At 36.0% G+C, this 20,408-nt stretch overlaps 1 protein-coding gene across 3 annotated transcripts in view; it reads right to left on the bottom strand.

Moving 5' to 3' along the window:
- Positions 1 to 16,504, bottom strand: part of MYPN (myopalladin) — a 74,628-nt gene extending 58,124 nt beyond the window's left edge. Inside the window, exons 1-3 of one of the 3 annotated variants that reach the window (XM_082408580.1) lie at positions 16,013 to 16,268; positions 14,455 to 14,513; positions 6,932 to 7,834 (exon numbers count right to left, since the gene is read on the bottom strand). In XM_082408580.1, the coding sequence (XP_082264706.1) occupies positions 6,932 to 7,833 (902 nt within the window). In that variant the 5' untranslated portion in view covers position 7,834; positions 14,455 to 14,513; positions 16,013 to 16,268. Of the gene's footprint in view, positions 1 to 6,931; positions 7,835 to 14,454; positions 14,514 to 16,012 lie in introns of all 3 variants that reach the window. The other 2 variants (XM_082408579.1, XM_082408581.1) reach the window with 2 other exon arrangements.
- Between the last annotated feature and the right edge of the window lie 3,904 nt (positions 16,505 to 20,408).

Here is a 20,408-nt window from a genome sequence, read left to right as displayed (position 1 = left end):
ACACGCAGCATCACAGATATACTTTTTAAAGAAAAAAATGCAAGTAGCAGAAGAATATGTACATTATGATTCCACTTACATAAGCATTTTACAACAGTAAAATTAAAAGTATTTTTTTAAACTCTTTATTATGGAAACTTACAAATGTACACAAAGTAGAGCGGCTGTATAATGAACCCCCGCGCACGCATCACTGAGCTTCAACAAATGGCAGATGTGTTTCTTTTATACATTCCTCTTTTCCCCACTTTGACTTATTTTAATGTAAATATACGACTTTGTGTCATTTCACCTGTAAATACTTATGTACCAATATTGTTTAAGGACATAAGGATATGTTATAAAATTATGAAGGAAAACTGTTAAGAAAAATTTAAAGAGAAAACACATGATTTGGGCTAGGGGTTACCTCTGAGCAGGGAGGAAGGGACAGGATCAGGAAGACACTAGATTTAAAAATGATAGTAAGGCAGGCACACAGATATTTGTGCTATTATTCTTATAATATATCCATATTGTAGGTATTCTTCAGTATCTATTCAAAATGCACTTGTAAAACAATTCAGAAAATTCCATCTGGTGATCCTTGTCTACTTTGGGAGCATAGATGAGGAGGTTGAGAGATTGAATAGAGAAGGTTAGTAGGCAAGTGACAGGGACGTCTACAGAATCCCTTGGAGATCTTGACTTGCAGCCTCTGGAGTTGGTGGTGGTACAGAGGCTTTACCCAGCTCTTGCCTCAAAAACTTTTAAGGTGAAATGATATTTAGCATTGTCCAAGAGGGAAGAGCAAGAAGAGAGGGCTGCATTGGAAACCGCCAACAATTCCAAAGTTTGTGAGGGCAAAGATGTGGGTTTTCCCATGGGCCAAGTGGACACCACAGAAATTAGCTTGGTTTTCTATCTCAAAACAGATCTACCTCAAAGAACCACCTGCTAGGGTGAGTGACACGAACAGAAAGAGGCTGTGAGGGGTGTACTGTTGGAGTAGGGACTGAGGGGCAGGTGCTAGAACATTCAGTAGAGATGACAACATTCAGGTCAAGGAGCAGAACAAGGGGCCAGCCCCCCCGGGTGAGGAGGTCTCTATAGAGATTGCAAAAGTTCTCAGCACAGAAACAAATGGCACTTTGTTAAAGCACACATGTCTGGGCCTGCGCTCTAGAGATCCTAATTCAGTAGGTCCAAGGTAGAACCTGCAAATTTGCATATCCACCAAGGCTCCAGGTGATGCTGACTTGCTGGTCCAGGGACCCAGTTTGAGTAGCTTGTTCTGGGAGGCTCTTGAAATCTAGCCTCTGTCCCTCCTCTCTGAACTTATCCCAGACCATTTCCTCCTCACTGTTTATGTTCTGGTGACATCAGTTCCTTCAATTCCTTAAAGTTAACCATTGTCTCACTGCCTCAAATTTGTTATTCCCTCACCCTGCAACACTTTTCCCTAAACTCCGCTTTGCTGGCCTAACTCCTAGTCATCTTTTATGTCTCAGCTTAAATACCACTTTTTAGGAAAACCTTCCCCAACCCATTCACAAGGTTTGGTCCCTTTGCTTTATGCACCCTCCTTTATAACATTTATCACAATTGTAATTATATAATCACTGGAATTTTTGTCTGTGTTCTTTTCTAGATTCTAAGATCCATGAAGGCAGGGAATTTTCCTTGTTCGCTGCTTTAATCTTACTGCCTGTAACAGTACATGGCACATAATAAACACTTAGTATTTGTTGCATGAATGAGCAAATGAAAGTATATAGATTTTCCCAAAAGGTAGAAGAAAATGCCCCTAAATAATGTAATGTTTTAAAATGTTTATATAGTATTTTACATTACATATCATATATAATTATTTATAATATTTTTAAATTTCCCTATATCATTTAAAACATCCTTTGTCTTTTTTTTTTTTGGTCACACCACGCGGCTTGTGAGATCTTAGCCGGTGCCCTTGACAGTGCAAGCGTGGAGTCCTAACCACTGGACCGCCAGGGAATTCCCAACCATCCTTTGTCTTTTCAGCTAATTTATTTCCTTTTTTGTTTCCTCAGCACGCCACTTACAGGCAAATGTCCAGAAGTAGCAATAGCAAAAACTTAATAGCCAAAGCAGATATCAGCATCTATAAAAGGTAAATTTTTGCTGCTTCAGAGGGTTATGTACAAGCAAACATACTTAGTGTGACCCAGCTGTACATTCCTGGGAAAAGAATTTTGAGTCAGGATACAAAAAGGGATCATGGCCATTTGCTGTGAATTCCTGCAGACTCTTTCATCTGTGGGTAACGCATAAATGTATTTCAGCTCCTCCAATGAAGCTATGTTCAAGATTAACAAGCTTTCAAAAACAGCTAGCTTTAATGATATAGGATCCTACCCTTACAAAACAAAACAATTTCTTCCCAGTCAACTTGGAAATCAACAAATATAGGCAAAAAGGATTCTTCAATTTGCTAAACTAGGGTTATAAAAACATGGGTAGAATACTGAGAACACAAAGAGGCATACACATACAAGGTTAGACCTCAGTTGCCAGGTATATGTCTTACATTTTCTTGCAAAAATAACAAACAGGATACTTTTCTTTTTGACTGTGTTTTCCTTTATGGCAAACCAAAGTGTCTCATTATTTTAATGCATTTTTAAAGGCATTCTCCAAATCAAAATCTGTGCTCCTGGGTTCTATGGAGATGCTTTAGGAATTTCAGTGGTGAGCAAGGTAGGACTGCATGCTCCCCTCCACCCCAACTCTCTTCAATCCCAGAAGCACTAATTTTATCTTTAAAAAGTGTGTGTATGTTGCTATAGAGCAGAAACTAACACAATATTGTAAAGCAACTATACTTCAATAAAAATTTTTTAAAAAAGAAAAGAAAAAAAAAAGTTTGTGTGTGTGTGAAGTATGTAGTGGGGTAATGTAATGGATTTCCTGTGGGGAGAAGAATGGGGGGAGGAATTACTGCCAAAAGAAGGTTGGAAAACCCTGGCCCAGTCTAGCACAGCTAGAAGTTAGTTCCAAGTGTTACCTGTATTTATAGTCCCTTTGTAATGCCAGAGATACTGTGTCCAAATTTCCCAGTGCCCAGGGCATTCCTTGGAATGTCTCCAGTTCCACTACCCTCTCATTTGACCTTCAATCCTGCATTTCTGACTGTCTACTGGATATGGTCCCTCCATCTCCTCAGACTCAAATCATCCACCTCCTCCAGTTTCTCAGACCTTGACAGTGACCCCAGAGTTCTCTCAGGTACCCAGCTTCAAACTCATCCGTCCTGTCTAGTCGGTCACCAAGTTCGGCTTGGTTTCTTTTATTCTAAATATTGCCCTCTCACATCTTTTCTCTGCTTTCGCACTACCCCTACCCTGGTCTGATCAGAGCATCTGATGCCTGGAATACCCTTCACAGCTTCCTAAGTGGCCTCATGGCTCCATTCTTTTGGGGTCTAACTCATTCTTCCAGACTAACTCTACTTAAATTCTCCCTTTCATCTTAGTACGTCCTTATACACAACCTTAAATGTTTTCCACTTGCTTTTGAAACCACTTCTGAACTATTCTACTTTGCTTTCAAGGCTTTTCGAAATCATCTGGCTCCACTGTTTTCCAGTTAGTTCAGTCTCCTCACTGTCATCTAAAGATATTATTACTATTCCAGCATCTGTACTTTTATGTAAACATGTTGAGTTGACCTGGCCTAAAAGGACCTGTCCCTCTGCCTGCTTCTTCCGTCTTTTCTCTCATCTTTCCTCACCTGTTATCCCATGTTCGTCACATAGCCAAGTACTTGCAGTTCCCTGAAAACATTCGTCTCTAGGCCTTTCCCCTTGCTTTCCTCTTCCACCCTTAGTTTTCTCAACTAAAGTGGCACCTCCAGCGTTAATGCTTCCTTCATCCTGCACTTCAGGCAAAATATCACATCTTCCTTTGAGCTGCCATTGCATCCTATACATACTTCTGTTACAGCCCTTATTACACAGTATTGCAATGTTTTGATTATATGTCTGTCTGATTCCTCTATTAGACTGTGAGCTGCCCTCTTAGAAGAGTTTTAGACTTGGTTTCAAAACAAGGTCCCTGACCTCCAATAGCTCCCAATTGTTTTGTACCATCAATGAGTCACTTTAGTAACTCAGTAGGTATTTGTTGAATGAATAAATGAGTTAAATTTCTACCTAACTTCTTCTTACTCTTCAAGGTTCAACTAAAATCCCCTTATGTCTCTGAAGTCTTCTTTGACCTTTCTAGTCCTCCAGACCTTCTCTGAAGTCTGATAGTCTTATGGTTGTCCTATAAAAGTTAGGATGATTTCTTTTTATTATCATTATTTTTTTATTGGATTATAGTTCATTTACAATGTTGTGTTAGTTTCTCCTGTATAGCAAAGTGAATCAGTTGTACATATACATATATCCACTCTTTTTTAAGTTCTTTTCCCATGTAGGTCATTACAGAGTACTGAGTAGAGTTAGGATGATTTCTTTAACTGGATTGCAAGTTCCTTGAGAGCAGGGACACATTTATATCGTCTCTTTCATTGCACTGGTCACAGTGCTGAGTTTAGAGCAAAAGCTCAATACATATTTGCTTTGTGATTAGAGTTATATAAGTTCTGTACTTAGGAAAATAATGACAGCTAATAGTCTATTTGGAAAATCCTAAGTTTTTTCTTAATATGATTACTGTCATGAAATTCAGAAAATACTTAGTGAGTACATATTAATTTCCTGCCACCAAAACAGTGGTTGGGATACAGGCATGAATTCTATCACTGAAGAAATGCTCTCCAGGTAAAAATTAGTATTGCTACATGGAAGTTGTATATATTTCTTTCACTTTTAAATTTGTAAATGTTTAATTGGTCGATTGAGTAGTTTCTGAGTGACCACCAGGTTACTTTGTTTTTCAAGGCATGGGTATTTTGTAATTCTTCCTGGGTAGTTTTTCTCACGGGAGCACTGAAGTCTTTTTTGTATCTGAGATTGTCATGGTCGAGAATGGGGAGGATGAGTCTTGAACGATCTGGTCTAATTTTTTTTGAAAGAGTCCAATCTATGACCAGAAACTAGTGGAATGGATAGGATTAATCTAAGTAAGTTGTATGTGTGCCGTAACTTGAGTGCTTACCAGCTTACTTAGACTGACCAGATGCCACTGGGTGGTATACATCATGGTGCTATGATGACATCTTGCCAACATTACTGACCAGAGTTCCAGGGAGTGTCATCAGGCTTGCATAGAGTAGAAGGGTAGACACTGCCCTGTGTTGTGCAGTTCCAACCCTTTGCCACATCTTAGTCCAACTGTATCACTCCTGATTTAAATCTAAGTTGAGTTTCTTGTTTTCCTGTTTCTTTATGCGTTAGTTTACTCATAACTTAGTGACTACTATATTATGCATAACTACTATAGGCTAGAAGCCATGCTTGGTGCTCAAGATCCAAAGGTAAAACAATAGAACCCCTGCCCTCAAGGAGGTCAGTTGGATAACTAGATAGTAAAAATGTATACGCCATTGTAGAAATAATATTTAATATTGCCTTATGTTGACTCTGAAAAGCAAAATTCAATATACGAATATGTTTTTATACTAAAATCCCTTTAATCAATAGGAATACATAATTAAAGATATTATTAATACTAGTGCTATTACTACCCTATAATATGAATATTTTGCAAAAAGAAGATGAGGTCCTGCTTACATAACTAGAATAAATGTTAAGTAGTATTCTAGTAGTAATTAGGTGGTTAGGGAGGCAAAGTAACTCTTATAGGACTCTAAATACCAGTAATTCTCTATAAAAGTAATATATTTCCAGCACATTATTCATATATTATTACATTATAATACAAGAGGTAGCAAATGTCACCCTGGGAGTTAAGGCTGGATCCAGATTTTGTGGGGCCTGAAGCTCATAAAAGTATAAAGACCTCTTAAAAAAATAAAATAAAATTAGAACACAAAATTAGATGTAGCCTGTGCACATGAAGAGCCTTGAAGCTTAAGCTTTACTTACTTCACAGAAAAGCTGATGGTAGACACATAAAAGATGAATATCCTTTCTACTCATCAGTCATATTAGGGGAAGACTTGGGCATTAGGGAGAAGAGTGCTCATTAAGTGGATATCAAAAAGTATATAATAAATACAATACATGTAAAATAAATCTTTAAATTGATCTTTGCCACAGCCTTATTCTACCTTTATTCTATCAGACTTTATTCTATTATTTGTTTTTTTTTTAATTAAATAATACCACAGGTATTTATTGAGTCATAAATACTTTGTTTTTTAAGCTACAGGCTGTAGACCTGAGCTAATACATGTTCATTAGCCACATGTGGTATTGGGCACTTGAAATGTGGCCAGTGCATCTGAGGAACTGAATTTTTAATTGTGTTTAATTTTAATTAATTTAAATGTAAAAGCCAATACTCAATTCAGTTCTTACAGAACTTTTAAGTATGTTTGGAACAACTTGGGTCTTACAATCTACTTTTTCAACTACAGTTTTTTGAAATCTAAATGCACATTAAGTATTTCCTAGGAATATTTAGCATCCAAACTGAGATGTGCTGTAAGTGCAGAATTCACATTGAGTTTTGAAGCCCTGGTGACAGAAGGAATGTAAAATATCCTATTAATAATTTTTATATTGATTACATATTGAAATGGTAATATTTTTAATATATTGGTTAAATAATATATTTTTAAAAATTAATTTCACCCAGTTCTTTTTATTTTTTAAAAATGTGATGACTAGAAAATTTTAAATTGCATGTATGTCTAATATTACACTTCTCTTAGACAGTGTTGCTTTAAACTCTGACTCAAAGGGAGTATATAATTTTTGAAACCACACACGTGAAAGATAAAATGAAGAGGATCACAGTAGATGGAAAGTAATTACCAAACATTACTAATGGGACATTTTTACCTTACTTCAGGTGGTGGAATTCCTACCACTATGCAATCCAACTGTACTCTGGTTCCTTCTGGAACTTCTCTGCTCCGTAACTTTTGAGTGAACCGGGGAGGTTGCCCCAGAGGTTCTTCATAGTACAAAGATGAAGGAGAAGACCCCGGGGTGGTGTCTCCCCCATCTGCCTCACTGGCAGCCTGCTCAGCTTCGCGCCTCTTGGCTTCCTGCTGTTCAAGGGCATGGTTCACTTCATTATCCCTGGTATCTGCAGGGATAGGGATGGGAACAGAAGATCTTTCTCTTCTTTCTGACAGATCTGAGAAACTGGAGCTGTTTTCCTGCATAACTTTGCTTTGAGATTCCAATTTATTCTTGTGGTTTTTGCAGGCACGAGGTCTAATCCTTTTGGAGCTATGGGCTTTGAAAAGGGATGACAGCTCTTCAATGAAATCGGCAGCCTTATTTAAGAATACTTTTTTGGACTGGGTTTCAGAACTATACTGTGGCCTTTTTGCCTCCTGGAGGCTCTCTTTAGAGTTGGTAGGACTTTGAGAGTTATCCTGGCAGAAGTTAGGGTCAAAACTTGATTTAGGTGAGTGTTTCATCTGATCAGAAGAAAAACATCTTCTAGCTTGGGCTTCATCTGCTTTCTCCAAAGGGTCATGATTGATTGCCAGTCTTGCCAAATTGACGCTTTCATCTAATTCTTCTTGGCTCAGGAAGGCTGAAAGATCTGGAAGGTCATCTTGGCCTCCTCCACCTTCAGCAGCTCCAGAAGGACTGCCAAAATGGAAAGAGTTGGAGGAAGGCTCTGCTCGACTCCTCTCATTGTTTCCCTGATGTCTAGTTTCAGCTAAATAGCTCTCTCTTAGAAGCTGAGATATGGAAGTAGAAGCTTCTAGGCTGTCGTCTTGCATGCTGTCACAAAATAGCAATAATAACAAAAAGTTTGGATCATTTCTACAGAATAACAAGTCTATGTTTATTATAGCATGATAGATGCTTAAGAACTTAAATCTGAAAATAAAAATTGCCTAGTTTTGATACTTTCACAAAATTTACTTTAAAGACTTAAAGATTATTATTCTCAAATTGTAAAATGGAGAGGAACTGAATGAGGTTTCCCTGAAATTAGACATGGGTGATTATCACTTTATTAAATTCTTTAAATACAAGTTCAATTTTGAAAGCTATGCTATAACTATAGAGATATTAAATGTAATTTCTAAACATAATTTTGATAATATCTGTAAGGGGTTTTTAGTTTTAAAGTGCTTTCATACACAGAGAGTTTTCCCTCCATCCTCTCCCCCTTACCCTGAATGTAATAAAATAACAGAAATTAAAAGATGTTGACAATATAATCTCATCTAGTTACTGAAAATATAAACTTGATCTAGCTCATGAAAATAAATAATGCTTTTATTTTATGACTAGAGACAAGTTGTTTAAATTCAGTGTTGTTTTTAGGCTCCGTGTGCTCTTGAAAACTATAATGATTTAGTTTTTTCAAATAAGGTATGATTATTTTAATTTCTACAAAGGTGTGAGTTAGAGCCTAGGTTTTAAAAAAATCTCTTAAATTAACATTGGTGAAGAGGGGATATGGAAGCCAGGGAAGTGGGGTGCAAGACAGAACACTTTTCACTGTATACCCTTTTCTTACTTTTAAATTGTAATTATACGAGTATATTCTAATCAATTATATATTAACATAAATTATATGGGTATATTTATTCAAAAATAAATAATTCTTAAAGTCTTATAAAAATAGTACAATAACTTTTGTTCAAAGTCCTTGGACTAGAAATTTTGGTAATGCAAACTACTTTCATATTATTTATGTTATACCCATTTATTCACTCACACGTTTACTAGAAGGATAGCAAGCTTGTAACCCATAGGCTGTTACTCCTCTCTCTCCTCCTTAAGGGATGTAGCTAACTGATTACAGTATTCTTGCCATTGACCTTCACTTTTTTAACTCTCCAGTCCCTCAGCCACCACGCGCCACTCAGAGATGGTAATGGAGATGAAGACTATCTGCCATTCTTGGCTACTGTGTGCCTTGTGCTTGGAAGATGGAGAGGAAAGTAATCTCCTAAATATTTTCCGGCTTTAACATTCTATGACAAAATTTATTTCAGTTAATTTCTCTTCTTTCTTTTATATGACAGCCTCATATCATAAATAAAAATATTTGTAATATCACAAAATATTACAAATAGGGCTTCCTAGGGACTGCCCTAGTTCTCAAACTTTTAGAGTGCTATCTAGAACTAACCTCTAAATTGACAAGGTAGGCAGTCACCTTGAGAGGACAATTAAAGATGGCTAAAAGGATAACCTACAGCAAAATGTTTTTTCATATGCTTGCCATAGCCTGAGATGAACACTACTGGAGCCACTTGTTTGGGTGAGGTTTATTGTGCCTTAAAAAAAGATTAATTGAAAATGCAGTGGGGTTGGATGGGTGCAAAGATTTATCTACAACGATACTCATCATAGTATGGATGATAATATTAAAAAATTGGAACCATGTCCAATAAGAAATTAGTTAAATTAGTATGATATGCTCATTAAATAGAACTATATGGCTATTTTAAATTTTGAAGCACAGTGAATGATATACAAAATAGTATATGAAAATGTAATTGAGATCCCAGCTGAAAATTTGTCTCTGTGCATTAACTTTGTAGAGGAATAGTTAAAGGTATTGAAGTAAGGTGCAAAATGCTATTTGAAAATGTAATTAATATACTGATTGAAAATCCTTTCCATTTGTAAATCAACTATCCCATTAATCAAGTTTGAGTTTCTGTATATATTTAAATGTGAGGGGGGAAATTCAGTGCTTTATAAATCAGGATGGTCTTCTCTCTATTAGTTAGACGTTACTGTATATTGTGTTTTAATGTAACTTTGTCTCTAGCTCTTTAAGATGACTTTTATCTTGAGGCAACACGGAGTGAACATTGGCTTTGGAATCAGATAAATCTGTTTTCAAATTCTGGCTTCATCTCCTAGCAGTTGTGTGACTTTGAGAAAATTACTTAACTTCTTTGATCTTTGGATTCCTCATCTGTAAAACATGGATAATGTCTATTTCCCAGGGGAGTGAGGATTAATAACATTACGATTGCAAATCTCGTAAAACGGGGCCAGCCACTATAATGAACACTCAGCTGATGTTAGTAAAATAACAGTACATGGGTAAAGGTGATGTTAATGTTGAAGAACTTCCAAAAAGTTTATATGTATGGTGAAAATAGAGAAGAAAATACACATGTAAGTAATCACTTCTCTCTACAACTATGTCTTTGTTGTTGTTTTTTAAAGAAAAGGAGCCAATGGGACTTCCCTGGCAGTCTAGTGGTTAAGACTCTGTGCTTCCACTACAGAGGGCACGGTTTGATCCTTGGTTGGGGAATTAAGATCTCACACGCCCTGCAGTGCGGCAAAAAAAAAAAAAAAAAAAAAAAGGAGCCAGTTGAGGTGTAAATGTGTGCCTGTTCTGATGCTTATAGCCATGAGAAATTATTAGAACAAAAATTTCAAGCATTCAAAATTAAGGATTTCTTTAATGTTTGAATGTAACAGTTGTTACCTAACACTTTGGAGTTAGATAGATCGGGTTCACATCCTAGTTCTGACAGTTCCTAGCTGTATAAACTCAAGAAAGTTACTTAACCTCTGTAAGCCTCAGATTGCTTGTTTGTAAAACAGGGGTAATAACAGTAGCCATTTCATAAGTTGAAGGGTGATTAATGTGCTTGGCATCTAGTAAATGTTCAATATATGGTAGTTACTATTATTTATTATTATTTAACAACTGTGGCCACGTACCATGATAAGAAGTAGAACTAGTGACGTGACTTGATCCAAGGACACACTTTGAAGAGAAACTGAACTTGAATTTGTAGTTAATTCAGCGTATCTGTATTCTGTGAAATATGCATAGTCTCATGAACAAACCATGCTGCCTTCAGATCTTTGTACATATCCTCTTTGCTCAGGCTGCTCCCTTTCTCCACCTCTCTTCACTATCTTAGTGGGCCAAGTCGTATACAATCTTCACTTCTTAGCCGAGAGTTGGCCCTGGGATTTCTTCTTTTCTCTGGGTTGGGTACCTCTCCAGTGTGCTGCCAAAATTCACTGTCCTAACCCCCAAACACAGCACTTATTATGATACATATTTGCCTATTTACTTTTCTGTCTACCTCATTTTGTTTTGTACACCCTCATCTCTGTACACACACAGCACATAGAAGGTGATCAAAAAGTATCTGTTGAATTCTTTTGTTCATTAGAATTTCCTACTAAATCTATGGTTGTTTATCTTTTTTTAAAGTTGCAGGCTAAAGTAAGACAGATAAATAGAAATCATATTTACAAAGGAAACTTACAGACACAAAGAAAAAATATAAACTGGTAAAAGCAGTAATAACTTCAAAGTGACTTTCAAATAAAAATTTATTTATGGTGGATAAAATAACTGGAATTATGCTTTGTTTTCATACCAGAAGGATCAAAGAACAGCTGATTATAATAAAAAACCTGGGTTTGAATCCCAGCTCCAACACTAAATAACTTTGCTATCTTGAGCAAGTCACTTAATGCATCTGAATCTCAATTATCCTCATCTATCAAATGGTATAATAACAATTCCATCTCAGATGGTTCTCAGGTGGAAATGCATGTATAAATTGTTAAACCGATAAATATTACCTAAAATAGGAAATATGAAAATGTATTACTTTCTCTTTCAAGCATTAATTTTAAAACTATCTGTTACAAAACTTATACTTTTAAAAAACCCAAGAGCTATTATGGATAACCCAGCTTTCATTTATTTATCCAATAAATATTAACTGAGCATTTACTATGTGCCAGGCACCCTTCTAGGCCCTGAGGATTCATCAGTGAACAAAAGACAAAGTCCTTGCCCTCATGGAGTTGACATTCTAGTAGTGAAGATATAAATGTTAAGAAGAAAAATAAAGTAGGGCAAGGGAATAGAGAACGATGAGGTAGAGAAGGTGTGCTACTGATATTTTGGCTAGGAATGTCAGGCAAAGCTTCTCATGCAGTGGAGAAGTTAGCCATGTGACCATCTGGGAGGAAGAAGTGAGTGTCAAGGCCAAGGGAGGTGAATGTTTGGTGTGTCCAAGTCAAGCCCAGTGGGCCAGGAGGTGAGTAAGAAAGAAGAGTGGAAGGCTAGAGCATGTAAGATCTTTCAGACCATGGGAAAGACTCTGAGTTTTACTAAATGTGTGAATGGGAAACCATTTTAAAGTTTTTTGAAGCAGGTGACATGGTTTTGAAAAAGTTCAATTGTGGCTGCTATGCAAAGAATGCAAGAGATGATGCTGGTTTGGATCAATGAGTAGTATTAGAGGAAGATGGCGAGAAATGGTCAGATTTGAGATATCTTTTGAAAATACAGCCAGTATGATTTGCTGATGGATTGAAAGTAGGGTACAAGAGAAAGACCAGAGTCAAGAGTGACTCCAGTATTTATGGCCTAAGCAACTAGGTGAGTGGAGGAATTATTTACTGGGATGAGGCAGGAACAAGTTTTAGGAAGGGTTCTCTTAAACATTTCATTTGACAAATGTCAAAGTTCTCTTAGACATTTCAGCTGGTGCGTTCAGGTGACATTGGACATTGCTTCCTTCTTTCTGCTTATTATAAATTGAAACAGATATTACACTGCTTTCAAACTAAGAATGAATAAATGCCATTGAAAACAGATTGTGCTTTTGATGAAATGGTCTTAGGTTTGAAATGAGGCAGTTAATGTGGCATCAAGACCAACTTTAGTAAATCATGTAAACTAATTTAGCCACATAGAATGCTTATTGAATGTTCTTCACTTTCTTTTGCTAAATATCTATATTTTTTCCCTACGAATTTTCCTGAAAAGAGGATCTGACCTAAGAACTTGCTGAAAATGTTAGGAGTCTGGTTTACAAAAACAAAACTTAATGCTGATACCTTTGGGCATATTTCTCAAGTCATGTTAACACTATTCTTCTGTAGGTTCTGAGAAGACCTTGTTGGAAATAACATGAGTTATAAACTCATCTTTTGGTTATAATATGAACATTTAAATCAGGGCATTGACCAGAGAATTAGCAAAACCTAATATGAAGTAACTTGGATTAAAACATGAATACTGAAGTTTTCTGGCTATGAAATATTCTTAGATATTAAATGAGAAAACAAATCTGGTTACTAGGGGAACATAAAAACAGACTAATATTTAATAGTTATTTGGCTAGAGAGCTGGAATAGGAAAAGATAGACATCTTTAATTAACTCACCTCTAAACTGAGGAGCAGAACTATGCTGCTTACTTCGTAGGTTTGTTTGTGAAAGAACTTTAGAAATGTAGACACTATACAAATTCAAGGTAATCCTTTTCTGTAGGGGAACACTAGTGTAAAGGATACCAAAACCAGAGCCCAAAGTTAGTATTTAATCTGAAATATAGCAAATAAATAGTATAGAAGTAAATTCTATGACCCTTAAAAAAGGTAATGAAGCCAAGTAAGATGGCTTCAGGAATCTAGGGCCAAAAAAAGGGTTTGGTGGTAGTCACAAAAATGAGGCTTTCTTTCACTCTCAATTCACCACTCATGATGAACTTAGCTCTTATACCGAAGTCCCAAATGAGAAAACTTTGTCAATCCCCATTAACTCAAAGATTCATTTTAAATAAGAAAAAAAATGTAAACGTTTTCATCCTTCTTCAGCCTCTTAATATTTGGGTCCATTTTCTTTAGGTGTTTAAGGATTTGAAAAATGATAACTTCCCTAATTGACACATTTGTTAGATTGGGAGAGGAGCAAGTACCCCAATTCGGCTTGTGATCTCAAGATCTAGTTCTAGTTCCAGCCCGTGGTGTGAAGGCTCTGCTGGGCCTCTCTCAGACTGTGGGGTGCATTGTGACTCCAAGTGGAGGGCTATGTAGCACACAGTCTATACAGAGCTTGTCAAGGTGACTCTAGTTATACAGAACTGTAGGAACTCTTCAGTGACTGCAGGTAAATAGTCACACCAACTTTTGTGCCCACCAAAAATGTAACTGCTGAAAATATGTTCTTAAGTTTCTCAACACACCATTTTGTCTGTACATGGGTTGTTCCCTTTAAACAAAAGCCCAACGCCTTAGCAGTTTTAAAAGCTCTTTGTCAGCTGTAAAGCACCATAGAAATTTAAGAAAATATTCTGTGGTGTTTGATCCTTCTATATCTCTTAAGAGAGGAAAAGAGATAAGAAAATCTTTTCATCTTTTTGGCTTGTTATAGGCAATAACACCATGCTACAAGCAATGCCTTTGTCAAATCTCAATGTCAATGAGGAGACTAATTATTCTGGGGTTAGCAGTCTCATTCATCTTCTATTTTCAGGTTAATGAGCTGAGTTCATTACTTCTATTGCATCGAGGAGTTAACCTAAAAAATTTAGCTGTCACCTTTTCATATACTAACATTAGTTCATTAAAGTCCTTTCACAGTGAAACCTAATTTACCTGTAGTCCCGTTTCTTCAAAAATAAGTTTGAAAAACCATCTCTATGAATTCCAAAACCCTGTTGGGATAAAAATTCATTCAGTTTCTTATGTCTGTGAATTGTGGTTCTGAGTCCATTCCATTGAACGTGTGCCTTTGTAAGCTAGAAATTATATTCTATTATACAATAGATGTATTGGAGTCTGTAGTAGAGTCTGTATTCTAAATTATACACGTATGGAACACTGGCGCTTTAATACATTGTTAGGAGTTCCAGTAACATTAGCCATATTCTATAAGTGGGAATAGAGACAAACCTCCAGAATTTGGATAATGTCCAACTGTTTGTTTCATACTCCATTATTGTAAGATTCTGTAATGTTTATAATTTTGTGTCCCGACAAAGTAAGTATGGTGTGCATATATTTCAGATTTCATGGGATGGCCTTGATTTTAACTATTTTGCTTATTGTCAAATGGTGTATCAGACAGCATATCTTAATTTTTGTTTAAAAATATGTTTATTATAGCTATAAGTGTAGACATTCTCAATTTCCTAGAAAAGGATTATATGGATTTTATGTGAAGTTAGGAGTTATTATTAAGGAGAGGCTAAAAAGTTATAACAGTTTTTAAATTTAGAGCTTGTAGAATTCACTTCATCATTACCAATGTGAAAGTAGTTGAATAATAATTTTTTGAGAAAGGAAACTGGTTAGCTGTTTTGTTTCTTTCAAACTGATTGATGCTAGTATCTTTAACAAGTATGAGTAAAAAAATCTGTTGATAAGATAATAAAATTTCTTAGCACCCTTACTGTAATGTTCACTTTTTGGGAATGGAAATACAGATTAACTCATGTTTTCTTTTTCTTTGTTTATACGGTTATTAAAATATAATTCAAGTTGTGCATCTAATTACTGCTAATAGTGCAATGTACCAAGCCAAACACTTGCCACTGACTGTCAAGTGTCTTTCTGATGCAGCTGAAAAGGGAGGGAGGGAGGGAGGGGGGGGGGGGAGAGAAAGAGAGAGAGGGGGAGAGAAAGGAGAAAGAAAGAGCAATGTCCTTTGAGCAAGACTTTCTGCAGCTGTTGTGTACATTAATCCAGGGAGCAGATCTCCCAACACTAAATATAGCAAGCATATCCTTTTACATGATAAAAAAAAATGTTAAATGAAAGTCTTTAACTATGGAGTCATATTATTTTAGATTTGATTTCCTTTTAAAAGGAAATAGGCATTGCACACATATTCTCTATACAAACACTGTAATTTTAATAAATGAATGTATGGAAAATGCCCATGGTGATACACATGTCACGACTTTCTCTGTTAAGATATTTTCCTTTAGGACCCGAGTAGGCTGTGATCACTGAGGGTCTCATCAATCCCCTCCAAAATTTGACCACGTAGAAAACTTTATTTTTCACATAATTTTGTGTCCCATCATACGTAATTAGAAAGTTATCCTCGGTTTTACTCTAAACAACAGAAATTAGGTCTCGGAAATATCCCTTTCCCATTGTCAGTTTCTTGTTATCAAAACACACTTGAGAACTTAAATCTGGATATTACCTTTCTTTTTTTAGTTGACCCAGATGAGGATGTCCAAACACTCCACCGTGATGATAATTATCCAAGGAGAACTTTTAGATGAAAGCACAGGAGAAAAAGAAAATTCTTCACGCCCTTGGAAATGGAGAGTAGCCGTCCGTAGAGTGAGGAGTTAACCTTAGTTTCAGTGAAGATGGCTGTTAGAAGCTGGACAACCTGTCACCACCGGAGCCAGAGCATTTGTCAGCTCACAGGTCCCAAGTTATTTTGAGCTGTATAAACCATGTGCCTGTGAAACATTCCACCTGATTGGATAGGAGAAAACTGAGCAAAGGGATTCCACAGCAGGACAGCACCTATGGGAGGTGGGGGTCAGTCAGTTTTCCTACCTATAGAATTTCACTTACAGCTAGAGGCCCAAGTTGTTTATTGATTTATGTTTGGAATTAATACTAAATTCATTATAACACATTCCATCTGTCAAATAAAATGGCATTATTTTTTGAAATACATCAAAATTCTTAATTTTTAAGAGAATTAACTTTATTTTTTTTAATAATTAATTTTTATTGGAGTATAGTTGCTTTACAATGCTGTGTTAGTTTCTACCATACAGCAAAGTGAATCAGCCATACATATACATATATCCCCTCTTTTTTGGATTTCCTTCCCATTTAGGTCACCACAGAGCACTGAGTAGAGTTCCCTGAACTACACAGAAGGTAAGAGAATTAACTTTAATTCATGGGAAATTTACTCTCATTTAATCACTGATACATTTTAGGAAATTTGGCTATGAAAAGCCAGTATGAAAGTGAGGTCTAACATTTTAAAGCTGAGAGGTTTTTTTTTTTTAACTGTTTGTCCAAAGGCTTAGCAAAAGCAGAGAAGATAACTAACATTAAAAGTTGTTAACTAGAGATCACAGAAAAAATGGAGAGGAAAAAGCCATCAGTCTGAGAATAAACCCAGTAACAAATTAGTTTGAACAAACTTTTTCAGAAAAAAAACTAATCAGATACTGTTTAAAAGTCAAAATTGCTATATAATGTAACACATTACAACTCCTGTTCATTTATTAGTACCTGGAATAACTTTTTTTTGTATATTATTTTGAAAAAGTCTATGCCAGATTTCTTCTTTTACAAGCATTGCCGAACAATAAAAAAGAATCCTTAGCCAAACCAACATCTGCTCAAAAACCTACTTTGTCAAAGTATAGGCTCTTTGATATTAATTTCATATATTTTCAGAATATGAATTTGGAAAAAAAACGTTAACCCCATTATTTCAGTCTTGGTAGAAGCCTGGGTTTTGAAAATTCAGATAAATGCCATTTTTTTTTTTTTTTTTAAGGGTCATTCTTAGATTTGGGTAGCATAAAATACATTGATTTAAACCTACCTTTCTTAATGAAATCACATAATACTTGTAGAATTTCTTCCCATTCATTCAACAAATATTTATCTAATGCCTACTATGTACCAGGTACTGGGTATAAAGCAGTGTACAAAACATAACAAAATTCCTGCCCTCATGGCATTTGCTAAGAGATCTTTTTACCTTTTTCAGTCACCTTGAGACTCCCTATAGTATATTGAATAGATATAAAGTTTGTTTATTATGATCAAATCAGAAGCTTCACTATACCTTTTGTTAAGGAACTTTGAATTTACATGGGCAAAATGAAAAAGACTATTGAGGAAAACTTTAAAATAATCCAGACTGAAAGCACTATTACTGAGGAGGGAAGAGGGCACAAGAATAACTGAGTTATAAGGATAGGTTATTTTCATTACTGCATTAATCTAGATCTTCACTGTACAGGGTTGTTTGCTCTCTTACCTGTGCTGAAATTAACCTCAAGACTACTTAATTGTGTTTCTGCATTTTCTATTTAGGTAGGTGCTCCAACGATTTCTTTTTATTTAAAGAGAGGATCTTCCCCCACTATCCCTTTCAGATCTTGATGCATAATCAATATAAGTGCTGCTAAGTCTTGAGTCGGGACAGGAAAAAGTAAAACCTCCATTTCATTTAGCACATAGATGTGCTACAATTTGATTTTCCAAAGGGAAATGTCTACACACACCGTAAGTGAACATATTTCTGCTTCCTTGCAAACTGTTCCATGATAAGCCTGGTATCCTACCTTTCACCCAGGTATAGAACACTGAGGTGGAAGAAGACCCATACTGAAAGATAAACTAGAGTTGGTTGGGCAGTGGAATTAGGAATCAATAGGAAGAATTAAAATCGGTTTAAAATGCAAAAAAAAAAAAAGTTACGGAAAAAAGAGACAAAGAAATTCTGAATAGCAGTAATCTTTCTTTCATTTTTACCGTAACATTTTCAAATACATATAGTGTACAAAATTTTTTGAGCTCTTTGAAAAAAAGTTGCATATAAATATTTTAAATAAATAATATTCAGCAACTGTGGATACCTTGCTTAACAGTATATCAACCTTGTATTCTAGATTCTAGTTTTTTAAAATTGGTTTCTGCTCCCAGGTAATGTAGCCCCTACCCTGCATATCATCTTAGTAATTGTATAAACATTACACCACAAACCTACTAGTTTAGATTTTACCAGAGTTTACTGGTACAAAGAATACTTTTTAAAACTTAAAAAATATATCCAACATAGTTAAAAACAAATTTCATAAGTGACAAGTAAACACAAGTTTACATGTCTTAAGCCTTCCCCATAAAGTTGAGTGGCCCATCTAACACATGTGTTTATTGTGGTTTGAACATGATCTTGTTCTTGCCTTCAGCTGTTTTCTTAATTCAGTCACTCAGTTATAGAAACAGTTCACTCACATTGGGGTGATCCACAGGAATGCCAAGGAATCTGGAAGGTCTATGACAGAGGAAGTCTTCACTTGGAGGATAAGCATGTGAGAATTTCTGTGCTAGTAGATTCATATAAAATTTTTGTATTTGCTATTTTTCCAGATTGCTTTAGATTTTTATTCTTTAAAAGAAATTTCTGACATATACCAAATTTTCCATGAGTTTTGCTTAAAGTTTATAGATTTATATTGAGGTATTCCCCTCAAGTATCAGATGAAAAAATAACAATCCTCTATATCTTATTTTTAAAGAATAGAGACTTGTATTATTTTCTAACCTTTGCTAATGAGAAAAACACAACAGAGGCAAGTTCTTGACCATCCAAAACAATGTATGTATGGTGGATTATAGAGGGTCTTAAACAAACCCCGTGATACAGTGTAATTGAGAACTACAATTAAATCCTTAAGAAATGTCTTTTTCATCTCAACGGTACTGAAAACACTTGCTTAAAACTAAAACTAAAAAAACTTCAAAAGCTATAAGTTCAAAACCTATTTAGTTTTAAAAACTAAAAACATTTTAAAAATCTATAAACAGAATACTTATTATCCTGAAAAGTAAATTTGTGATTACCTGTCCCAGGAGAAGGACCGTTCCTGTATCAATCAACCAGGATCATCCAAAGCCCATATCTCACTGCCTAACTTGTGTCAGCCACAAAAGTAGCATGAAGGAAATGTGATACTGCCCCACCAGAGTAATGAAGGGTACTTACAGGGTTCCGTGGCAGATCCAGGGACCGTCATTTAGAAAAGATTGCTCTTTTGGATCAACTTTAATAACTCAGTCTGCGCGATGTTCTTAACCTGGATGGATGGTGTGGGTGGGTAATGACTAAGATGACTAAGGAAACAGACTTTCTTGATTTCTCCTTTGACGAGATGAAAAGGATAATAAACATGAAATTTTAAAGAATAAAACGTAAGGAATGCACAACATATCCATGCGGAGGATGCATGTGACACGTGTAAACATCTTTACCTGATACAAAACTGAGAGTATGGTTGATACATTTATTAAAGTAAATCTGGGAAAATAATCAGTTATTATAATACTTAATGTGTGCTCCCCCAGTTTTGGGGTAGATTAAAGCTTTACTGTGTGGTTTCCATGAAAGGACTGTAAGGCTTCCTTTACTTGTGCTTTTGATATGGAGGACATATCAAAGTTTACACTTTTTAGGAGGTATTATTTCTAAGAAGAAAATCTGTTCCCAGAGTTTTTTTTAAAAGAGCATCTATGGGGGCTTCCCTGGTGGCGCAGTGGTTGAGAATCTGCCTGCTAATGCAGGGGACACGAGTTCGAGCCCTGGTCTGGGAAGATCCCACATGCCACGGAGCAACTAGGCCCGTGCACCACAACTACTGAGCCTGCGCGTCTGGAGCCTGTGCTCCGCAACAAGAGAGGCCGCGATAGTGAGAGGCCCGCGCACCGCGATGAAGAGTGGCCCCCGCTTGCCGCAACTAGACAAAGCGCTAGCACAGAAACGAAGACCCAACATAGCAATCAATCAATCAATCAATCAATCAATAAAATAAAATCTTTAAAAAAAAAAA

This window comes from Balaenoptera borealis (genome assembly GCF_965194805.1).
Source record: "Balaenoptera borealis genome assembly, chromosome: 10".
Classification (NCBI taxonomy): Eukaryota; Metazoa; Chordata; class Mammalia; order Artiodactyla; family Balaenopteridae; genus Balaenoptera; species Balaenoptera borealis.
Note: the sequence above shows the minus strand (reverse complement) of the source record. Positions and strands in the feature narration are given on the sequence as shown.